At 41.8% G+C, this 22,095-nt stretch overlaps 1 protein-coding gene across 1 annotated transcript in view; it reads right to left on the bottom strand.

The window, feature by feature from the left end:
• The window catches only part of ADGRG4 (adhesion G protein-coupled receptor G4), a gene marked incomplete at its 5' end in the record, with an annotated part of 67,064 nt that extends 60,110 nt beyond the window's left edge, over positions 1-6,954 (bottom strand). Inside the window, 1 exon segment of the mRNA XM_079911021.1 lies at positions 6,885-6,954. Within this exon segment, the coding sequence (XP_079767147.1) occupies positions 6,885-6,954 (70 nt within the window).
• Between the last annotated feature and the right edge of the window lie 15,141 nt (positions 6,955-22,095).

Genomic DNA, 22,095 nt, shown 5'->3' with positions numbered 1-22,095 from the left:
TTTTGCATCTAGATTCATATGGGATATTGGTGTGTGGTTTTCTTTTCTCATGATATCTTTATATGCCAGCTACCATTTTATAACTCTCTAGCAGATTGATATAGCAAGAGAATGTGCCCCAGGTCTTTCTCTGGCGGAGCCAGAGGGAAAATAATACTCTTGCCATATTGCCACAATACTCACTCAAGATGTCATTCTATTTTGCTTTTTGCTAAATTCTAAAGCTTCTTTGCCTGAGGATGCCAAGTTTAAGCAATTTTTAAACCAGAATTGAATTCACTGAGCATAAAACAATGCCAGTTTTCCCCAGAATGCTCCAACTTTTGTATTATCTGATTTTCTGGGCAGTAGTATAACTGGAGTCTTGGCCACTATTGCCAGTTTCCAGTGCTCAGCATAATGGTTGGCACGTAGTAGGTACTTTATTGCTATTTACTGAATATAATCATTGTTCCCTATTATTAGGGTACTGAGTTGGAAGCTGACAGGTGAGCATATGGAGGGCTGTCCCTTGTGCAAAAGTATCAGTGCTGTGGGTGAAGCATCTGGCATAAGATGACAAATTCTGAACTACAGACTGAACTTGTGCCCTGCCCTCTGTTTTAGAGACCCTTTGGCAAAAGATCAGGAGATAGTTCCCTCTCCCCATCAGACCCCAAAAGTAACAAATACATCCATTTTAAAAGTCAGTGAGGTTGGGCTTCCCTGGTGGCACAGTGGTTGAGAGTCCGCCTGCCGATGCAGGGGGCACGGGTTCGTGCCCCGGTCCGGGAAGATCCCACATGCCGCAGAGCAGCTGGGCCCGTGAGCCATGGCCGCTGAGCCTGCGTGTCTGGAGCCTGTGCTCCGCAACGGGAGAGGCCACAACAGTGAGAGGCCCGTGTACCGAAAAAAAAAAAAAAAAAAAAGTCAGTGAGGCAAATCTGCAAAATTATTAGTGATTAGTAGTCCAAGGTCTGGCCAAAAGACTTGTAAATTGTGTCAAGTGTTCATTGAATTGAATCAGTGTTCACTGATGTCTCCTCAGTGAACAGTGGGACATACAGATAGAGAAGCTCTTTGTAGTTGCCAGATCAGCTTGGCTCATAAGCCTGAGTTTAAAAAGGCATCATTCTCCCCTCACACTTTAATACTGTACAGTCCAAACCCCTAGGACTCATGGGCAGTGCTTTGAGCCACTTTTTTGACAAAAATGGCTCCATTTTTCCACTCTGCGGTTTTCTTAAAATAGCTCAGTGTTTTCTAGTCACCGTAAAGTAGTGTTGACTTCTAAGCTATCACATTTGACTTTATTCTTCTACTCTGAAAAATCTTGACTTGTTTGAGTGTATATAATATATATAAAGGGAGCCTTAATGGATTTGTTTTCATAATTTAAGATTTTTTGTATTTGCTCTGTATAACTGTTTTTAAAGGAAAGCATTACAGAATTGAGGGTGGAATTCTTAGAACCAAAGTTGCTCTTAATAAAAATCACCACATACTTGGACCATGAAAAAAAAATAAAGGTCAGTGAGGGAATTCTCTGGGGGTCCAGTGGTTAGGAGGTTTTCACTGCCATGGCCTGGGTTCAATCCCTGGTCAGGGAACTAAGATCCTGCAAGCTGCGAGGCGTGGCCGATAAATAAATAAATAAACAAACAAACAAATAAATTAAATTAAGTTAAAGGCAGTGAATAAAACGTTTAGAACTCTAAGAGGTAGATAATTTGCATGATTTTTTTTCAGTAAAGTCCCTTTATTTTCTGAGGCAGCATTAGTAATCATCAGATATATTCTATACTTGTTTTCCTGTCCTCTCTTGGCAAAGATTCTCCTTGAAATGTGAAAGTATTTCAAAGGTTAGGGGACTGAGATTCTAGGTGCACTGCCCTGCATCGTCTTAGGAGGAGTGGACGAATGAGGTTTACCCCTGGTCAGGCACTGTGGGCATGATCTGGTCACTGTTTCTGCCCCATGAGGTGACCTGTTTCCTCTACTTTACCCAAGAGTTCTGATCCAGGGAACCTGACTGAGCATCAGAGTCTGAGTGTAATAGTTGCTAGGGTGCTGTAACAAAGTACCACAAACAACAGGAATGTATTGTCTCACAGCTCTGGAGGCTAGAAGTCTGAGGTCAAAGTGTCAGCAGGGTTGTTTCCTTCTGAGGACTCTGAGGGAAAAATCTGTTCCAGGCCTCTCTCCTAGTTTCTGGTGGTTTACTGACAATATGTGGTGTTCCGTGGCTTCTGCTGCATCACCCCAATCTCCGCCTTTAACCTCACACGGCCTTCTCCTTGTGTGCTTGTCTGTGTCCAAATGTCCCCTTTGTATAAGGACCACCATCATATTGGATTAGGGCTCCGCACTACTACAATGTGACTCCATCTTTCCTTGACTAATTACATTTGTAATGACCCTATTTCTAAACACGATCACATTCTCAGGTGCTGAGGGTTAGGACTTCAACATATGAACTGTGGGAGGGAAAGAATTCAACTCATAATACTGCATAAGGCTCAAGGCCCAGCGAACCACCTGGCAATACCTTCTATTCAAGGAGGGAGAGGGGGCAGAGCAGATTTGGGGATGGATCCCACCGGAGTCATTGGCTGTTTCAATCCTGTAGAGAATCTGCCCACTGTGAAGGTAAGCATTCTGCCAAGGGCACACCATGCCTGCCTCAACTAGGAGATGTCATTACTCACTCATAAAAGGGCTCTTCTGGCTCTTACTATCACAAATCCTTGCAAATGAATAGCCAGGAGCATTGAAACACTTGGTAGACCAGGTGCTGGCAGACCCATGGCTGTCTGAGTAGATACAGTAGATTCATGCTTGATACTGGGAAGCTTCATTACCCACATCACCATGGCCAACCTGTGGACAACCACAGAGGCCCAGAGCTACTGCCATCTATTGCCTATACTTCCCACTGGTCTTGTGAGTAACCAACTAATCTTTAGATAAACCCTTGTACATTGTTGGTGGGAATGTAAATTGGTGCAGTCACTATGGAAAACAGTATAGAGGTTCCTCAAAAAACTAAAAATAGGGCTTCCCTGGTGGCTCAGTGGTTGAGAGTCCACCTGCCGATGCAGGGGATATGGGTTCGTGCCCCGGTCCGGGAAGATCCCACATGCCGCGGAGCAGCTGGGCCCATGAGCCATGGCTGCTGGGCCTGCGTGTCCAGAGCCTGTGCTCCACAATGGAAGAGGCCACAACAGTGAGAGGCCCGCATAGTGCAAAAAAAAAAAAAAAAAAAACTAAAAATAGAGTTACCATATGACCTAGAAATTCCATTCCTGAGTATATATCTGGAAAAAATGAGAACTCTAATTTAAAAAGATATATGCACCCAACAATCAAAGCAGCACTATTTACAATAGCCAAGATGTGGAAGCAAACTGAGTGTCCATCAACAGATGATTGGATAAAGAAGATTTGATATCTATATCTATATCTATATAATGGAATATTACGCAGCCATAAAAAAGAATGAAATTCTGCCATTTGCAGCAATGTAGATGGACCTAGAGAATATTATGCTTAGTGATATAAGTCAGACACTGAATACAGTATATCATTTATATGTGGACTCTAAAATGTAATGCGAATGTATATGCAAAACAGAAACAGACTCACAGGTATAGAAAATAAACTAGTGGTTACCAGTGGGGGAAGGAAGGGGGAGGTACAATAAGGGAGTAGGGGATTAAAAAGTATACACTATTATGTACGAAATAAGCTACAAGGATATATTGTATAGCACAGGGAATTCTAGCCATTATCTTGTAATAACTTTTAATGGAGTAAAAATCTGTAAAAATACTGAATCACTATGTTGTACACCTGAAACTAATATAATATTGTAAATCAATATACTTCAATAAAAATTAATTAGTTAATAAAAACAGATGATATATTAAGCCTGAAACATTGTATATGGAAAAAATTTCCTACCATCAATGAATAACTTTGCCCTCTACAAATGTAAAAAAAGACAAAACCAAAAAACCAGATCTGTCATATATAGAAGCATCCAACTTTGAGCCTCATTTCTCTCACCAGTCACCAGTTACAGAGTTATCCAACATGTCCTCTCCTCCAGTACCCAGGTTGCTGACCACGCATGTGGCCTGCCAAGAGTTCTTGTTGGAATGGGAGGCAAAGGAATTACCCTCACAAAGGTAATGAGATTGCTCCTTCAAAACTTGGGCCTAAGGCCCATGTCTCACCCAACAAAATGGATGCCCTTACTCATAAAGCCAGAAGTACCCTGGACCATTCATTTACTTGACACTGATGATCACTGAGGCCCAACTATATGGCAGTGTTAGAGTGCAGTGATAGAGTGAACACATGTCCACACCAGGTCCCTGGCCTTCGTCAGTTTAACATTCCAGAGAGAGAGAGGCAGTCACTCAACATGGACACTCAACATGGAGAGAGAATTACAAATTGTGAACAGTACTCGGAAGGAAATTAACAGGCTGATGAGCTAGATAATGTGAGGGGCAGGGATGAGGGGAACGGGAACGTCTACATTCAATCAGATAGCTAAGGAAGGCCTCTCTGAAGAAGAGTTATTTGGGACTTCCCTGGAGGTCCAGTGGTTAGAGGTCCACGCTTCCACTGCAGGGGGCACAGGTTTGATCCCTAGCTGGGGAACTAAGATCCTGCAAGTCGAGTAGCCAAAAAATAAATAAATAAATACACATTTTAAAAAACTTATGAAGAAGAGTCATTTTAGTTTAGTCCTAGGAGATGAAAAAGAGCCAGGGTTACAAAGATGTGAAGTAAGAGTGACCCAGACATGGGTAATAGTATGCGCAAAGGCCTTGAGGTGGGACTATGCTTGCCATTCTCAGGGACTAGGAAGGAAGCTGGTGTGTCTGGAGTGAGAGAGAGGGAGAGGAAGCATAGTAGGAAACGAGGCCCAAGAGGCCCCGAGACCAGATAGCGCAGTGCTTTTTAGGGCTACTTAAAGAGTTGGGATTGTATTCTAATTGTGATGGAGACATATTGGCAAGTTTTGAGTAGAAGAGTGACTGATCTGACTTAATACATCAAAGGATGGCTCTGACTTCTGTGTTGAGAATAGGCTATCGCAGAGCAAGAATAAAAGCCGGGAGCCCAGAGGCTATTTCTGTTTTATTCCTTACCTCTACCCTTTCTTCCTCCCTCCCCCGCTCCACTCTGCAACTATTCAGTTCCTGACCTCAGTCTTCCTCCCTTCTTTCTGGCACTGCTCTCACCTTTAGACTTTACAATGATTTGATTTCTTCTTCTTGACCCTTGGTATTTCCTCCATGGGCATGGTTTTGCTCCACACTCTGGCCTCATCCAGCGACAGCATCTGAATCACCCTCTGCCTGATCTAGGCTTGGCCCTCGCCCTGTCTCCCACGCTGACCCTCACAGTTGGGAGGCTGGTGACTCTTCTGGAGCCTGAAGGGGACTGAACCTTAGTCATACTATTTTTTTCAAGAACCAATTTTTGTTCCAGGAGGAAAATGATGACTTTCTCACCAACTGAAGGACAATGAAAACTGTTTAATAACCTAAAAGAAACACTGCCTTGCCTCATGGATTTGAAGGTTTAAAATCTGCACATCTATCATAATTTCCATTGACCAATGACATTCCTCACAAAACCCATTCTAACCTTCCAGTATCACACACTCTTCCACTTTTTCTTCCATGACTACACTAAAGACTTCTAGATTGCTCCATTCCTAGATCCCTCTTATCCATGCCCCATGCCCTGCCCACACACACACAAATCCACTTAGAGTTTGTGTCACATACACCACCACCATAGAGGTGTTCAAGGTTTTATCATTTCAAACTGCATTAATTTATTAAATCAGCAAATATGTACTGACAAGCTTTGTGTCAAGACCTGTGCCGGATGTTTTGGATAAAGAAATCGAGCAAACACAGTTTCTTGCCTTTGAGGAAATAGTCAGGGAAAAGAGAAATCAACATCCTAGCAGGTAGTCAAGGCCAGGCGACACAGTTGCCACTGTGCCCCCTAGATTCCATTTCAAACTTTATGATAAGAAACATGGTTTCCCATCAGGCTCTGCACACAGTCAGTGCTTGTTGTTGATGGCAATGATGATTTGGTATTTTTCCAGAAGATCAGCTCTCAAATCTGAGGGCCACTCAAATCAAACCCCACTTCTGTTTCATCAAGGAACTGTCCCTCATTGGCATGTATGGCCTTTTAGCTAAAGACTGATGTGCTAAATGAGCAATGTTACCAACTGAATTCACTTAACATGGACAAGATTGCAGTCTTCCAAGACAACCTCGTTCTTATGTCTCCAAATTACCAGCTACTTCAGTTCAACTGTCTCCATCATCTATTTGCTGCAGAAAAGAAACAAAGACAGAATCTATCTCCGTTCTGATCAGAGTTTAGGCAAGGGCTGGGCCTCCCAGAACAGATGCCTGTTCATCACACCTCAGCTTCCCTGTCTATACTCTATGATTGTTGATATATATATATAGATATATATATCATGGAGACAGAAAGATGATATCATAATGCTCCAGGGAGCTTTAAATAAAGCATTATGCATAAGAGAAAACAGCCTAAAAGAAAACCCAAATCTTATGTTAGGTGTGTATTAGCCACCAAATGGCATGTCAGAGTTTCATTAAGATATGTCAGAGACAGCAGTAGTCCAAGCTACTGTCTACTTGGGGCCAGTTCTCCACCAGTCACAGGGAATCCTGAGAGGGTGGATTCACTTGCTGAAGCTCCAGCTTGTCCTATAGCCATATGGACTGACAGGAAGCCATTGAGAGGCAGCCCAGCAATTTTTCAAATGGTTTATTTCGGTAACCTACTGTCCATGAGATATTGAAAAAGATAATAAGAATACATTTTCTTACCTGAGAGAAAGATAAAACTCAACATGAGAATGGTTCCATAAAGCCTCTGATATATGATGTGTTCTTTCATTGTCTAAACCTGCGTTCAAAGAGTCAGAAATATGCCCAGTTCAGATTCAGAACAAACGATCTCCAAGTACATGTGACTATACTTTTCCTTCGCATCCCACACAAGACTTTTTCCTCATGCTCAAAGCCATGGCAGCAGCCACAGTATAGACCCTTGCCTGAGTTATGCAGCCTGGCGGCAACCTCACCGACTGATTTCTTTGCATATCCGTTTAACACATTTTATTGAGTGTCTACTATGTGTCAGACACCGTGTTGTACACTGGGAATACAGTGCTGGGAAGACAAGACAGAGATTCCTGCCCTCACGAGGCACTTAGTCCAGAGGGGAAGGCAGCCATTAAATGCATAATTACAAAATGTGATGTATTCAACATTAATGCACACAACTTCAACCCAACAACTTGCTGTTTTAATGATCCTAAACTTTTTGGAGGAAGCATTATGCAAGATCTTATTAACAAAAGTAACTCATCAAAGCATTGCTATTTTTTAATCTTTTTTGTTGTTGTTGTTGTTTTGGGGGGGGGGGTTTGGCCACGCTGCACATCATGTGGGACCTACCAGGGATCAAACCCATGTCCCCTGCAGTGGAAGCACAGTGTCCCAACCACTGGATAACCAGGGAATTCCCAAATCATTGCTATTTTTAAAAAGCAGACCTGTTTAGAGAAACCTGACCACCTCATTACATTTATCCACCTTCTCTCCTTAAATAATCGTTAACTAAAGCTACTTATTTGGGAAACACACTGGAAGTCCCCCTTTCTCCAACCAAAACAGTATTGAAACTACAAATCCTATGGAAACATATTACAGAAGCTTGGCAGCAAGATGCTGATGGGTATTTTCTGATTTTAAATAAAATACACTTCTGAATGATTTACTACTGATTTAAACATTTTTTTATAGGATAATGCAACATATTGTATTTCTTTCCACTTCTAAGCAGGGTTTGGAGTGAATAGACTCACTTTACATTTAAAGTAACAGAAGCCAATTAGGAAACCAAATGAGTCCTGGGCTTGCTATGAGCGCCAGCCATTAATAAACCTCTTCATATTTACCAAGTGTTCTACTGCCATTCTCATTAGAATAATAAGGGAATTTGTATGACTTGGATGGATTTTCTAAACTACGAGCTTAGAAGTAAGGGGATGTCTAAATCTTTTATAACTTGCAAGATGAAAGGCAGCTTAAACTTCCAGTGCTGGAAGAGGAACAGACTGCGAATCCGTAACTAGCTTTGAGACCGTATTGCTGTTCCTTCATTTTCCTGGGCCTCAGTTTCCTTATCTGTAAAAATAGAGATAATAATCTGCCTATTTCCCAGAACTGCTATAAAAGAGGATCAAATGAGGTTATATTTCAAAAGCAATTTTCAAAGTATAAAGTGCTATAGAAATTGATATGATTGCTATCTATAAAATGGAATTTTCAGCAGCAAACAATCTAATTTATCCCTTTCTTGAATTTCCTCTAAACTTTTATAACAATTTCACGGTATGTTTCAGAAACTTACCTCACACCCCATAAATAAATCATGGGACATTCTCACTACAGAATACTATGCAGTCATTGAAAGGAATAAGGTAAGTCTCTGTGTCTATCAGGCATGAAAAGGTGGGTTGGTAAAGGGGGCAGGGACTGAGGACTTTTCCTTTACATACCATACAATTCTGTACTGCTTGATTCTTTTATAATTATCATACGTTACCTATGTGATTTTAAAAATTGAAGGAAAGGAGAAAGAAAGGGGGGGAAAGAGGAAGGGAGGGAAAATAGGAAGGAAGGGGACGAGAGAGATAGGAAGGAAGAATGGGAATGAAATCAGTTTCCTGTGTGCCTCATACCATTCTGTACTGCTTGATTACTTTACAGTGAACCTGTATTACTCCCATAATTTTTTAAAAAATGAAGGAAAGAAGGAAAGAAAGAAAAGGGAAAGAGAGAAAGGGAGGGTAGAGATTAAGGACCTTTATGCCTCATACAGTTACATGCAATTTGGTTTTGTATGACGAATATCTGTTACTTTTATAATTTAAAGAAATTTAAAGGAAGGAAAAAAGAAAGAAGGAAGGAAGGAAGGAAGAGAGGAAGACACTTACCTGAGAACTAGACTCCCTTAGCCTCCCACCCCCGTGTCACCGTGGGGTCCAAAAGAAGAGTTTGCTTTTCCAATGACCAGATCTGGTCTCTGAATCCCTATGTTTGATGTGAAATGAAACGAGCAAAAAAAAAGCAAGAGCTTCATTACCTGCTGGTCATGCCTCACTCACCTTCCTTTGTGGATCAGACCAGCCTCTCTGCTCTTAGCTTTATGGGGCTTGTTGGTCGGGCACATCCTCTTTTCATGGCTGGTAGCACGTCATGGGGCTGCTCTCCCAAGCATGAAATCAGCATGAGCAAAGTTCTCAGGTTATTACACACCCGCAATAACCCATTAATTTGAGGGCTCTTTCCCAGTTTTCACTAACGATTATCTTCAGTCGCTAGTTGATTTTGGCTTTAGTTAAATTAGATCTATTAAACAGGTACTTGCTCACTTAACTCAAGCTCATTTCACTTTATTGAGAAAGTGGGGAGGGGGCGTGGAGCAGAAAGCAGAGGCCAAGAAAGTATTAATTTGTTCACATCTCACACTGTCAGTATGGGGGAGCCAGCAGTTTACCGTCACTGCAGATCCATCCTTCAAGTTGCCTTGAAAAGAAGTAGAATTACTGAGGGACTTCCCTGGTGGTTCAGTGGTTAGGACTCAGCACTTTTACTGCCCAGGCCTGGGTTCAATCTGTGGTCCAGGAACTAAGATCCTGCAAGCCGCTAGGTGTGGCTAAAATAATAAAAAAGAAGTAGACCTACTGAACTGGTTTGTTGGTATCATTCTCAAGATGGGGGATGTAGTTTTTACCCCAGAATGTGTCATTACAGCCCTTTGGGGATGATGGAAATGTCAAATCCCATCAACCATCCAGAGATGGTTCCTGCCACCCTCTGCATTTCCAAGCTCAGGACCCTGAGGTCCACAGGGTAGAATGATTTGCTCAAGGTCATGGACCTTATGAGAGGCAGGGCAGGAACTAGAACCGAGGCTTCTGACTCCCAGACCAATGTATTTTCCTTTCCACTTCACACCTTAAATGGAAAAAGTCAGTCTAAAAAGAGGCTGAGTCCAAAAAATAAAATAAAATAATAAAATAAAATAAAATAAGAGGTTGAGTCAACCTATTATCTGTAGGTACTCCATGGGGGGAGGAGGGGAGAAGGGGTGTATCAGAATAACGCATTACTCACCCCCAAGCCCAGAAACTGTGATCAACATGGTGGATGAGAGCCCCGGTTTTGCAGAAGATAGACGAGTTTGAATCTCCCTTGTGTGATTTAGGGCCAGTTCCCTAACATCTCTGGAGCCCTCAATGTCCTCGTTTGTAAAACATGAATAATGGCACTCACACCATATCACTGTAAAGATTATGTGAGACGGTGGGTGTAAAGGGCTTAGGCCAGGGCCTGGCACGGGTGTCAGTGCCCCCTGCTCCTGCAAAGAACTCCACCGCTTCCCCTTTTCACTAGCAACAAGGCTTAAGCTTTTTTTTTTTTTTTAACATCTTTATTGGGGTATAATTGCTTTACAATGGTGTGTTAGTTTCTGCTTTATAACAAAGTGAATCAGTCATACATAAACATATGTTCCCATATCTCTTCCCTCTTGCGTCTCCCTCCCTCCCACCCTCCCTATCCCACCCCTCCAGGCTGTCACAAAGGCTTAAGCTTTTGAGGTCTGCTCCCTACATGGGGCCATGCGGCTTACAAGAGGATGTGGGGCAATTGCTAGGCATCTTGGCGCCCCCTGGCGGTGGTTTATATTTCCCATCATGCTTGCTCATTGGTCCGTCTCTCCCCGTCCCCCAGGAGTTCTGGGAGGGCTGGGGCTCCGTGTTATTCAGTGGTTCACACATTGCCTGGCACACATGGAGCACTCAATCAAGATTTGATGAATGAATGACTACATCTTTCTCCCCTCCTAAGGACAGGAAAACACATCTCTCCTCTCGTGCCCCAAGAGTTAGCACAGTGCCTGGCACATAGTACGTGCTTAACGAATATTTGCTGAATTGAAAAAGAATTTAGAGGAGAATATATTCATACATACTTGGATATGTTTTTTAAAATCTCTGAAAGGAGACCCTGGTGAGAATAACTGATTCTAGGAAAGGAGACTGAGAGGTCTTGGATGGGAAGGAAACTCACTATTCTCTGCATATACTTTTGTACTATTAGAATTGTAATCATCTGTATGTGTTGCTTTTTCAAAGAAAAACACTGGGTTTTTGTTAATCCAATGTAGTGCAAATGAAATAATTGACGGGAAAACGAAATGTGCAAAAAAATGAAGAGGTCAGAACCCTTTGGTCAAGAAAAAAAATACCACCTGAGGAGGAAGGGCTTCAATGGTTATCTTCCATTCTCAGGAAGGTTATAAGGAGAATGTTGACCATCTGTTCTCTGTATCTATAGGGTAATAGGAAATGGATTAAAATTGCAGTGGGAGATATGAGTTAAACATAAATAAGTCATTATTGACGACAGGGGTTGATAAACACCAGGAAAGGCTATCATGGGATGTTATGAGCCATCCATCCCTGGAAACTCGAAGGTCTAGATAGCCATATGGCTCTGCTGATTGAAGTATCCTCCCACACAGAGTGCTGAGCTTGGTGAGATTTTGTCCCCGTTTCTGACAATACAACAGACCCTTAGTCTGGTGAAGGTCCAGGCTGTCATTGTTCCCCCTTCTCTTTCCTGCTATGAGCATCCCACCAGACCAATTAGGAGTCTGATGATTTCCATACAACATGTCCCCCCAACCACAAGCACGCTATTGAATTCAGGGCTCAACTATAGAAACAGTGGAAGAGTTGGTGACTACCTAAGAGATTTTCAAGGACAGTCTTGATTATATTTGATTGCTACCTCAAACACTACATCCAAAAAAATCCCTGCTGGTAGTGGTTTCTGTGCGTACCTTCATACTTTTGCTACATATGTAGGCATCCCTTGACAACATGTAATATTATTTTTAGGAAAATGCCAGCTTAGGTATTTGGGATAAAGTGTTCTTACATAAGCACAGTACAATCATCAAAATTAGGAAACTTACCTTGATGTACTCTTACCTCCTATACAGTTCATATTCACATTTAGCCAACTGTCTCACTAATGTCCTTTATTGGTTTTCCCCTCTGATCCAGGGTCCAATCTAGGATGACACACTGCTTTTAGCTGTCATTATTTTTTAGTCTTCTTTAATGTGGAAATATTCCTCAACCTGTCTTTGACTTTCACGACATTGATCTTTTTGAAGTGTACCAGCAGCTGTTGTATAGAATGTCCCTCAATTTGGGTTTGTCTAATCTTTCCTCATAGTTCAGGTTATATACTTTTGTCAGGAATAGCACAGAAACGATGCTGTGTCCTTTGCAGTGCATCACACAGGACACACATGATGTCATTTTGTCCCATTATTGAGAATGTTAACTGTGATCACTTGGTTAAGGTGATGTCTGACAGATTTCTCCATGGTAAAGTTATAATTTTTCCATTTGTAATTTGTAAGTGGTCTGTGGGAAAATACTTAGAGTCTGCGTAAATATCCTATTCGTCCTTGTCTTAGTTCATTCAGGATGCTAGAACAAATTACCATAGACTGGGTGACTTATAAACAAGAGACATTTATCTCTCACAGTTCTGGAGGCTGGGAAGTCCAAGATCAAGGCACCAGTAGATTTGGTGTCTGGTGATGGCCCACCTCCAGGTCCACAGACAGATTTCTTCTTGCTGTGTCCTCACAGGGCAGAAGGAATGAGGGAGCTCTCTGGGGCCTCTTCTATAAGGTCACTAATCCCATTCGTGAGGGCTCCACCCTCTTGACCCAGTCATCTCCCAAAAGCCTCACTGCCTAATACCATCACATTGGAGACTAGGTTTCAACATATGAGTTTGGGACATAAACATTCAGTGTATAGCACTCCTCAAACCTTCAACCATTAGTTTTAGCAGTCATTGTTAATTTTTGCCTGATGGTTGCCAAATGGCAATTTTCTATTTCCATCATTTGTCTTGCATTTATTAGCCAGCTTTCTACAGAAAGGGTTTTCCCTTCTCCCATATTCATTCATTCATTCATTTTTATCAGTATGAACTCATGGATTCTTATTTTATTCAGTGGGTTGCAATCTATTATTATTTTGATGTTCAAATTGTCCTAGATGGGACAAATTTCTCAACAGGAGCCCTTGAAAGCTGGCTTCTGTGTCCTTTTTGACACATCCCTATGATTCTTTGAGCACTTTCTTACCTTCTTGCACAAGATACTCCAGGTTTATCTTGCATTTTCCATGCCTCAGATCTAGAATCCACCATTTCTCTTAGGACCCCTGGTTCCATTTAGTGCATAATAGTGCCTAGAAACCAAGATCTGGGTCATGACAGAGTTTTGAGTAGAAGAATAACGTGATCTGACTTTTTTTTTGGCAGTACACGGGCCTCTCACTGCCGCGGCCTCTCCCGCCGCAGAGCACAGGCTCCGGAAGCGCAGGCCCAGCGGCCACGGCCCATGGGCCCAGCCGCTCCTGACCAGGGCACGAACCTGCATCGGCAGGCGGACTCTCAACCACTGCATCACCAGGGAAGCCCTATCCCCTTTCTCTGCATCTACTGAGATGATCATGTGGTTTTTCTCCTTCAATTTGTTAATATGGTGTATCACGTTGATTGACTTGCGTATATTGAAGAATCCTTGCATTCCTGGAATAAACCCCACTTGATCATGGTGTATGATCCTTTTAATGTGCTGTTGGATTCTGTTTGCTAGTATTTTGTTGAGGATTTTTGCATCTATGTTCATCAGTGATATTAGCCTGTAGTTTTCTTTCTTTGTGACATCCTTGTCTGGTTTTGGTATCAGAGTGATGGTGGCCTCATAGAATGAGTTTGGGAGTGTTCCTCCCTCTGCTATATTTTGGAAGAGTTTGAGAAGGATAGGTGTTAGCTCTTCTCTACATGTTTGATAGAATTCGCCTGTGAAGCCATCTGGTCCTGGGCTTTTGCTTGTTGGAAGATTCTTAATCACAGTTTCAATTTCAGTGCTCGTGATTGGTCTGTTCATATTTTCTATTTCTTCCTGATTCAGTCTTGGCAGGTTGTGCATTTCTAAGAATTTGTCCGTTTCTTCCAGGTTGTCCATTTTATTGGCATAGAGCTGCTTCTAGTAATCTCTCATGATCTTTTGTATTTCTGCAGTGTCAGTTGTTACTTCTCCTTTTTCATTTCTAATTCTATTGATTCTATTTCATTTCTAAATCTATTGATTGAGTCTTCTCCCTTTTTTTCTTGATGAGTCTGGCTAATGGTTTATCAATTTTGTTTATCTTCTCAAAGAACCAGCTTTTAGTTTTATTGACCTTTGCTATTGTTTCCTTCATTTCTTTTTCATTTATTTCTGATCTGGTCTTTATGATTTCTTTCCTTCTGCTAACTTTGGGGATTTTTTGTTCTTCTTTCTCTAATTGCTTTAGGTGCAAGGTTAGGTTGTTTATTCAAGATGTTTCCTGTTTCTTAAGGTGGGCTTGTATTGCTATAAACTTCCCTCTTAGAACTGCTTTTGCTGCATCCCATAGGTTTTGGGTCGTCGTGTCTCCATTGTCATTTGTTTCTAGGTATTTTTTGATTTCCTCTTTGATTTCTTCAGTGATCACTTCGTTATTAAGTAGTGTATTGTTTAGCCTCCATGTGTTTGAATTTTTTACAGATCTTTTCCTGTAATTGATATCGAGTCTCATAGCGTTGTGGTCGGAAAAGATACTTGATACAATTTCAATTTTCTTAAATTTACCAAGGCTTGATTTGTGACCCAAGATATGATCTATCCTGGAGAATGTTCCATGAGCACTTGAGAAAAATGTGTATTCTGTTGTTTGTGGATGGAATGTCCTATAAATATCAATTAAGTCCATCTTGTTTAATGTATCATTTAAAGCTTGTGTTTCCTTACTTATTTTCATTTTGGATGATCTGTCCATTGGTGAAAGTGGGGTGTTAAAGTCCCTTACTGTGAATGTGCTACTGTCGATTTCCCCTTTTATGGCTGTTAGTATTTGCCTTATGTATTGAGGGGCTCCTATGTTGGGTGCATAAATATTTACAATTGTTATATCTTCTTCTTGGATCGATCCCTTGATCATTATGTAGTGTCCTTCTTTGTCTCTTCTAATAGTCTTTATTTTAAAGTCTATTTTGTCTGATATGAGAATTGCTACTCCAGCTTTCTTTTGGTTTCCATTTGCATGGAATATCTTTTTCCATCCCCTCACTTTCAGTCTGTATGTGTTCCTAGGTCTGAAGTGGGTCTCTTGTAGACAGCATATATATGGGTCTTGTTTTTGTATCCATTCAGCCAGTCTGTGTCTTTTGGTGGGAGCATTTAATCCATTTACATTTAAGGTAATTATTGATATGTATGTTCCTATTCCCATTTTCTTAATTGTTTTGGGTTCGTTATTGTAGGTCTTTTCCTTCTCTTGTGTTTCTTGCCTAGAGAAGTTCCTTTAGCATTCATTGTAAAGCTGGTTTGGTGGTGCTGAACTCTCTCAGCTTTTGCTTATCTGTAAAGGTTTTAATTTCTCCATCAAATCTGAATGAGATCCTTGCTGGGTAGAGTAATCTTGGTTGTAGGTTTCTCTCCTTCATCACTTTAAATATGTCCTGCCAGTCCCTTCTGGCTTGCAGAGTTTCTGCTGAAAGATCAGCTGTTAACCTTATGGGGATTCCCTTGTGTGTTATTTGTTGTTTTTCCCTTGCTGCTTTTAATATGTTTTCTTTGTATTTAATTTTTGACAGTTTGATTAATATGTGTCTTGGCATGTTTCTCCTTGGATTTATCCTGTATGGGACTCTCTGTGCTTCCTGAACTTGATTAACTATTTCCTTTCCCATATTAGGGAAGTTTTCAATTATAATCTCTTCAAATATCTTCTCAGTCCCTTTCTTTTTCTCTTCTTCTTCTGGAACCCCTATAATTCGAATGTTGGTGCATTTAATGTTGTCCCAGAGGTCTCTGAGACTGTCCTCAGTTCTTTTCATTCTTTTTTCTTTATTCTGCTCTGCAGTAGTTATTTCCACTATTTTATCTTCCAGGTCACTTATCCATTCTTCTGCCTCAGTTATTCTACTATTGATCCCATCTAGAGTATTTTTCATTTCATTTATTGTGTTGTTCATCATTGCTTGTTTCATCTTTAGTTCTTCTAGGTCCTTGTTAAATGTTTCTTGCATTTTGTCTATTCTATTTCCATGATTTTGGATCATCTTTACTATCATTATTCTGAATTCTTTTTCAGGTAGACTGCCTATTTCCTCTTCATTTGTTAGGTCTGGTGGGTTTTTATCTTGCTTCTTCATCTGCTGTGTGTTTTTCTGTATTCTCACTTTGCTTATCTTACTGTGTTTGGGGTCTCCTTTTTGTAGGCTGCAGGTTCGTAGTTCCCATTGTTTTTGGTGTCTGTCCCCAGTGGCTAAGGTTGGTTCAGTGGGTTGTGTATGTTTCCTGGTGGAGGGGACTAGTGCCTGTGTTCTGGTGGATGAGGCTGGATCTTGTCTCTCTGGTGGGCAGGTCGATGTCTGGTGGTGTGTTTTGGGGTGTCTGTGGACTTATTATGATTTTAGGCAGCCTCTCTGCTAATGGGTGGGGTTGTGTTCCTGTCTTGCTAGTTGTTTGGCATAGGGTCTCCAGCACTTTAGCTTGCTGGTCGTTGAGTGAAGCTGGGTGCTGGTGTTGAGATACAGATTTCTGGGAGATTTTTGCCATTTGATATTATGTGGATCTGGGAGGTCTCATGTTGACCAGTGTCCTGAAGTTGGCTCTCCCACCTCAGAGGCACAGCACTGACTCCTGGCTGCAGCACCAAGAGCCTTTCATCCACACGGCTCAGAATAAAAGGGAGAAAAAGTAGAAAGAAAGAAAGAAAGAAAGAAAGAAAGAAAGAAAGAAAGAAAAAAAGAAAGAAAGAAAGAAAGAAAGAAAGAAGATAAAATAAAATAAAGTAAGATAAAATAAAGTTATAAAATAAAAAATAATTATTAAGAAAAAAAATTTTTTTAAGAAAAAAATACAGACAGAACCCTAGGACAAATGGTGAAAGCAAAGCTATAGAGACACAATCTCACACAGAAGCATACACATACACACTCACAAAAAGAGAAAAAGGGGAAAAATAATAAATCTTGCTCTCAAAGTCCACCTCCTCAATTTGGAATGATTCGTTGTCTATTCAGGTATTCCACAGACGCAGGGTCCATCAAGTTGATTGTGGAGCTTTAATCTGCTGCTTCTGCGGCTGCTGGGAGAGATTTCCCTTTCTCTTCTTTGTTCTCACAGCTCCCAGGGCTCAGCTTTGGATTTGGCCCCGCCTCTGCGTGTAGGTCGCCAGAGGGCGTCTGTTCTTCGCTCTGACAGGACGGGGTTAAAGGAGCCGCTGATTCGGGGGCCCCGGCTCACTCAGGCCGAGCCTGCGGCGGCAGAGGCCGGCGTGACGTTGCACCAGCCTGAGGCGCGCCGTGCATTCTCCCGGGTAAGTTGTCCCTGGATCCCGGGACCCTGGCAGTGGCGGGCTGCACAGGCTCCCGGGAGGGGGGTGTGGATAGTGACCTGTGCTCGCACACAGGCTTCTTGGTGGCGGCAGCAGCAGCCTTGGCGTCTCCCGCCCGTCTCTGGGGTCCGCGCTTTTAGCCGCGGCTCGCGCCTGTCTCTGGAGTTCCTTTAAGCAGCGCTCTTAATCCCCTCTCCTCGCGCACCAGGAAACAAAGAGGGAAGAAAAAGGCTCTTGCCTCTTCGGCAGCTCCATACCTTTTCCCCGGACTCCCTCCTGGCCAGCCGTGGTGCACTAACCCCCTGCAGGCTGTGTTCACGCCGCCAACCCCAGTCCTCTCCCTGGGATCTGACCTCCGAAGCCCGAGCCTCAGCTCCCAGCCCCGCCCGCCCAGGCAGGTGAGCAGACAAGCCTCTCAAGCTGGTGAGTGCCGGTCGGCCCTGATCCTCTGTGCGGGGATCTCTCCGCTTTCCCCTCCGCAGCCCTGTTGCTCTGCTCTCCTCCGCGGCTCCGAAGCTTCTCCCCTCCGCCACCCGCAGTCTCCGCCCGCGAAGGGGCTTCCTAGTGTGTAGAAACCTTTCCTCCTTCACAGATCCCTCCCACTGGTGCAGGTGCCGTCCCTATTCTTTTGTCTCTCTTTTTTCTTTTGCCCTACCCAGGTGCGTGGCAAGTTTCTTGCCTTTTGGGAGGTCTGAGGTCTTCTGCCAGCGCTCAGTAGGTGTTCTGTAGGAGTTGTTCCACGTGTAGATGTATTTCTGGTGTATCTGTGGGGAGGATGGTGATCTCCGCGTCTTACTCTTCCCCCAGAGCTCCTGATAAGGTCTTTTTAATTGAGGCTCAAGAGCAGTTTTTCTCCAGTGTCTCTTCCAGGAGACCAAATCCCCAGAGCACGCTGAGGCTGCTCAGGCAGATATTTTGGAAATGTGACTGGTACCTGTTGGTGATAAAGTCAGAGGTATTGTATGTGTCCCTTGCACTAACTAATCATATCTGCTTGTAATAGGGTAGAATCGAAGGCTGAGGGTGAGATTCCCAAACATATAGGGTTTATTATTTTATTAACCCTTATTAATTCATAAGCTAACTTGCAGGTCCCTGAGGGAGTTGATCTTACGGACATTAAAGCTAATGGTAATACTTTAGGTGATAGAAGTTTTAGGGCTTCTGACAGCATTGCCAGCTTTACTTAAAAGTAAAATACTAAAGTATTCCATTAATTCTCTCTACTTTTTACGAGGACTCTGGGTGATAAGGACAGTGGAAGTTTCTGGGTAAAAGGGAGAAGTTTAGAGCTCTTTAATAACGGTTCTGGTAAAATGAGTTCCCCTGTGACTACAGACATAATTTGGAATGCCCCAGGTTGGCAAAAAATGAGATCAAGTTTTTATTTTTCCAGGATTTCCCTGGTGATCCAGTGGTTAAGACTCCATGCTTCCACTGCAGGGGGTGTTGGTTTGATCCCTGGTTAGGGAACTAAGATTCCACATGCCACGTGGCGTGACCAAAAAAAAAAGCAGCAAAAAGATTTTATTTTTCCACAGTTAGGGCCTATTATGTGTTGACTTGTGTATCCCCCCAAATTCGTATGTTGAAGTCCTAATACCCAGTACTTCAGAATGTGATCTTGTTTGGAAATAGCCTTTGCAGATGTAATTAGTTAAGTTGAAATGAGGTCATCAGCATGGGCCCTAATCCAGTATGAGTAGCGTCCTTATAAAAAGGAGAAATTTGGACGCAGAAACAGGCACACAAACAGGGAGATTGATGTGAAGAAACACAGAGAAAACAGCCAACCATGAGCCGAGGAGAGAGGCCTGGAACAGATTCTTCCCTCACAGCCTCAGAAGAAACCAACCCTGCCCACACGTTGATCTCAGACTTCCAGCCTCCAGAACTGTGAGACCATCAATTCCTATCGTTCAAGCCACCCAGTTTGGGGTACTTTATTACAGCAGCCTGAGCAAACTAATCCAGGGCTGTAGCTCTCTGACAGGAAAAGCTTTAACCCACCCTGAAAATAAACAGTAACCAGACATATTTATAGCCTAGTGAGGAAACATTTGCAGAAGTTCACTTGGAGGTATTCAAAGGGCCCTCCAAGCTTCCGTTCCTCTCCATGACCCACCTTTAGAGTTTAACCAGGATTGTGTTGTTAGCAGGTACGGCATGTTGTGCAAATATCTTTGACAACGCCTCTAAAATTACCTCATCCCACCAATGTTAAATGTGACATCATGGCCAATTTATCTCTGCTGTTGTGGTTAATATCATGAAGAATTCTGGCTAAAATCTATTTTAAAGGATTTGGTGCTACCAGTTAGCCATACTGAGAGTGCCAAATACTATCTTCATGCAATGAGCCTTCAAAATTTCCCAGTTATCTTTTTTCCAAATTAAAGGCTTCTCTCTGACAGTTAACAACAGTTAACAACAATCTTAGAGGAATCTATTAATTCCTCTAAGGCCTCTCCTTTCTGAGTGATTACAGGAACAATTATCTTGGTGAAAGCTGCTTGTTTAGTAGTGAAACAGTCCGCTAAGGTTTTGTCGTGAGATGCTGGGTCCTTGCACTTTGAATGATGCTCCACCTTTATTATAACTATTTCCTTAAGTTAACAGCATCTAAAGGTTCTTTAGTTAGTCCATTTTTATAACTGTTTCATCAAGGTCAGAAAACCTCTCTGTTTCAAAGCATTTTGAAGTCAGATTAACCTAAAGCCATATACTTACAACAAATGTAAGTATTTTCTTTTCCCCTTTGTCAGTCGGTAAGTCTAGGTGAGGGCAACCAGTTAAGCTATATGAACTGATTTAATTTCTATGAGAGCTTTATATTTTAAAAGTAAATGTAAGGAGGTAGGATAAACTGGGAGATTGGGATTGACGTATACACACTACTATATATAAAATAGATAACTAATAAGGACCTACTGTAGAGCACAGGGAACTCTACTCAATACTCTGTAATGGCCTATATGGGAAAAGAATCTAAAAAAGAGTGGATATATGTATATGTAAAACTGATTCACTTTGCTGTACACCTGAAACTAATGCAACGTTGTGAATCAACTATACTCCAATAAAATTTTTTTTAAAAAGTGAATGTAACTCTGTGATAGCGTATCCTGTTTGTCAATTTTGGTTTTACTTTTTATGTGTGAACAATTAACAAACACAGTTAAATTAGTGTTACTCAAGGAAGCCTCTAGAAGTTCTGTGCAGTATATGGTGTTGGGGAGGGGGAAATTTCCCCCTCTCTCCCTCTAGAGTTCTTGTGGCTGGACTAATAACAAAATGATGCAAGACAGAATAACAGGAGAAAAAGAAACAAATTTTAATTTGTGCACATGAAGGTCTCTTAGAAATAGGACCCAAGAAGTAGCCAAAGCTAGGCAACTTCTATACTTTTTAGACAAAGAAACAATAAACGTGTCAGGAATTGACAGGACAAAGAAAGGCAAATTTGGGGTGCTCAATTAGAGAAGAATCTAAACAGAGTATGAGCTTGGGGTAGTCAATGAAAGAAGTGAATTACCCATCTCTGGTGATAAGGGGGTCCTTCTACCTCCAGATGTAGGGAGTTGCACTTTTCACATGAGAGATTTATTTTCCGCTTTCAGGGAGAGAGAAAGGAGGGTCAAAGTGCCCCTCCTGCATCAGCCATTTCCTAAAAACTTTAATTCAAAATAATCAACATGCCAATAAAGCATATTTGGGGGCAGCCTGCCCTGGGCCCCAACAATGAATACTTTTTTGTTGTTGCTATTTTGACAGAGGTTATGAGGTTATCTTTTTTTTTTTTTTTGAGGTTTCATTTTTTAAGCAAGGGAAAGAGGCTGGATTTCTGGATTTACAGTGTTGCAGGAATGGACAGTGATGCTTGAAGGAGAAAGCAACAACACTTTACAGGAAGTAGGTAACAAGTTAAAAAGTGGTGAACAGAAAAAGCTTTTGACAAAATTCAACACCCATTTATGATAAAAACCCTCCAGAAAGTAGGCATAGAGGGAACTTACCTCAACATAATAAAGGCCATATATGACAAACCCGCAGCCAACATCGTTCTCAATGGTGAAAAGCTGAAACCGTTTCATCTAAGATCAGGAACAAGATAAGGTTGTCCACTCTCACCACTCTTATTCAACATAGTTTTGGAAGTTTTAGAGAAGAAAAAGAAGTAAAAGGAATTCAAACTGGAAAAGAAGAAGTAAAACTGTCACTGTTTGCAGATGACATGATACTATACATAGAGAATCCTAAAGATGCTACCAGGAAACTACTAGAGCTAATCAATGAATTTGGTAAAGTAGCAGGATACAAAATTAATGCACAGAAGTCTCTTGCAGTCTTATAAATTAATGATGAAAAATCTGAAAGATAAATTAAGGAAACACTCCCATTTACCATTGCAACAAAAAGAATAATATACCTAGGAATAAACCTACCTAAGGAGACAAAAGACCTGTATGCAGAAAACTGTAAGACACTGATGAAAGAAA

This window comes from Stenella coeruleoalba, assembly GCF_951394435.1.
Source record: "Stenella coeruleoalba genome assembly, chromosome: X".
Taxonomy (NCBI): domain Eukaryota; kingdom Metazoa; phylum Chordata; class Mammalia; order Artiodactyla; family Delphinidae; genus Stenella; species Stenella coeruleoalba.
Note: the sequence above shows the minus strand (reverse complement) of the source record. Positions and strands in the feature narration are given on the sequence as shown.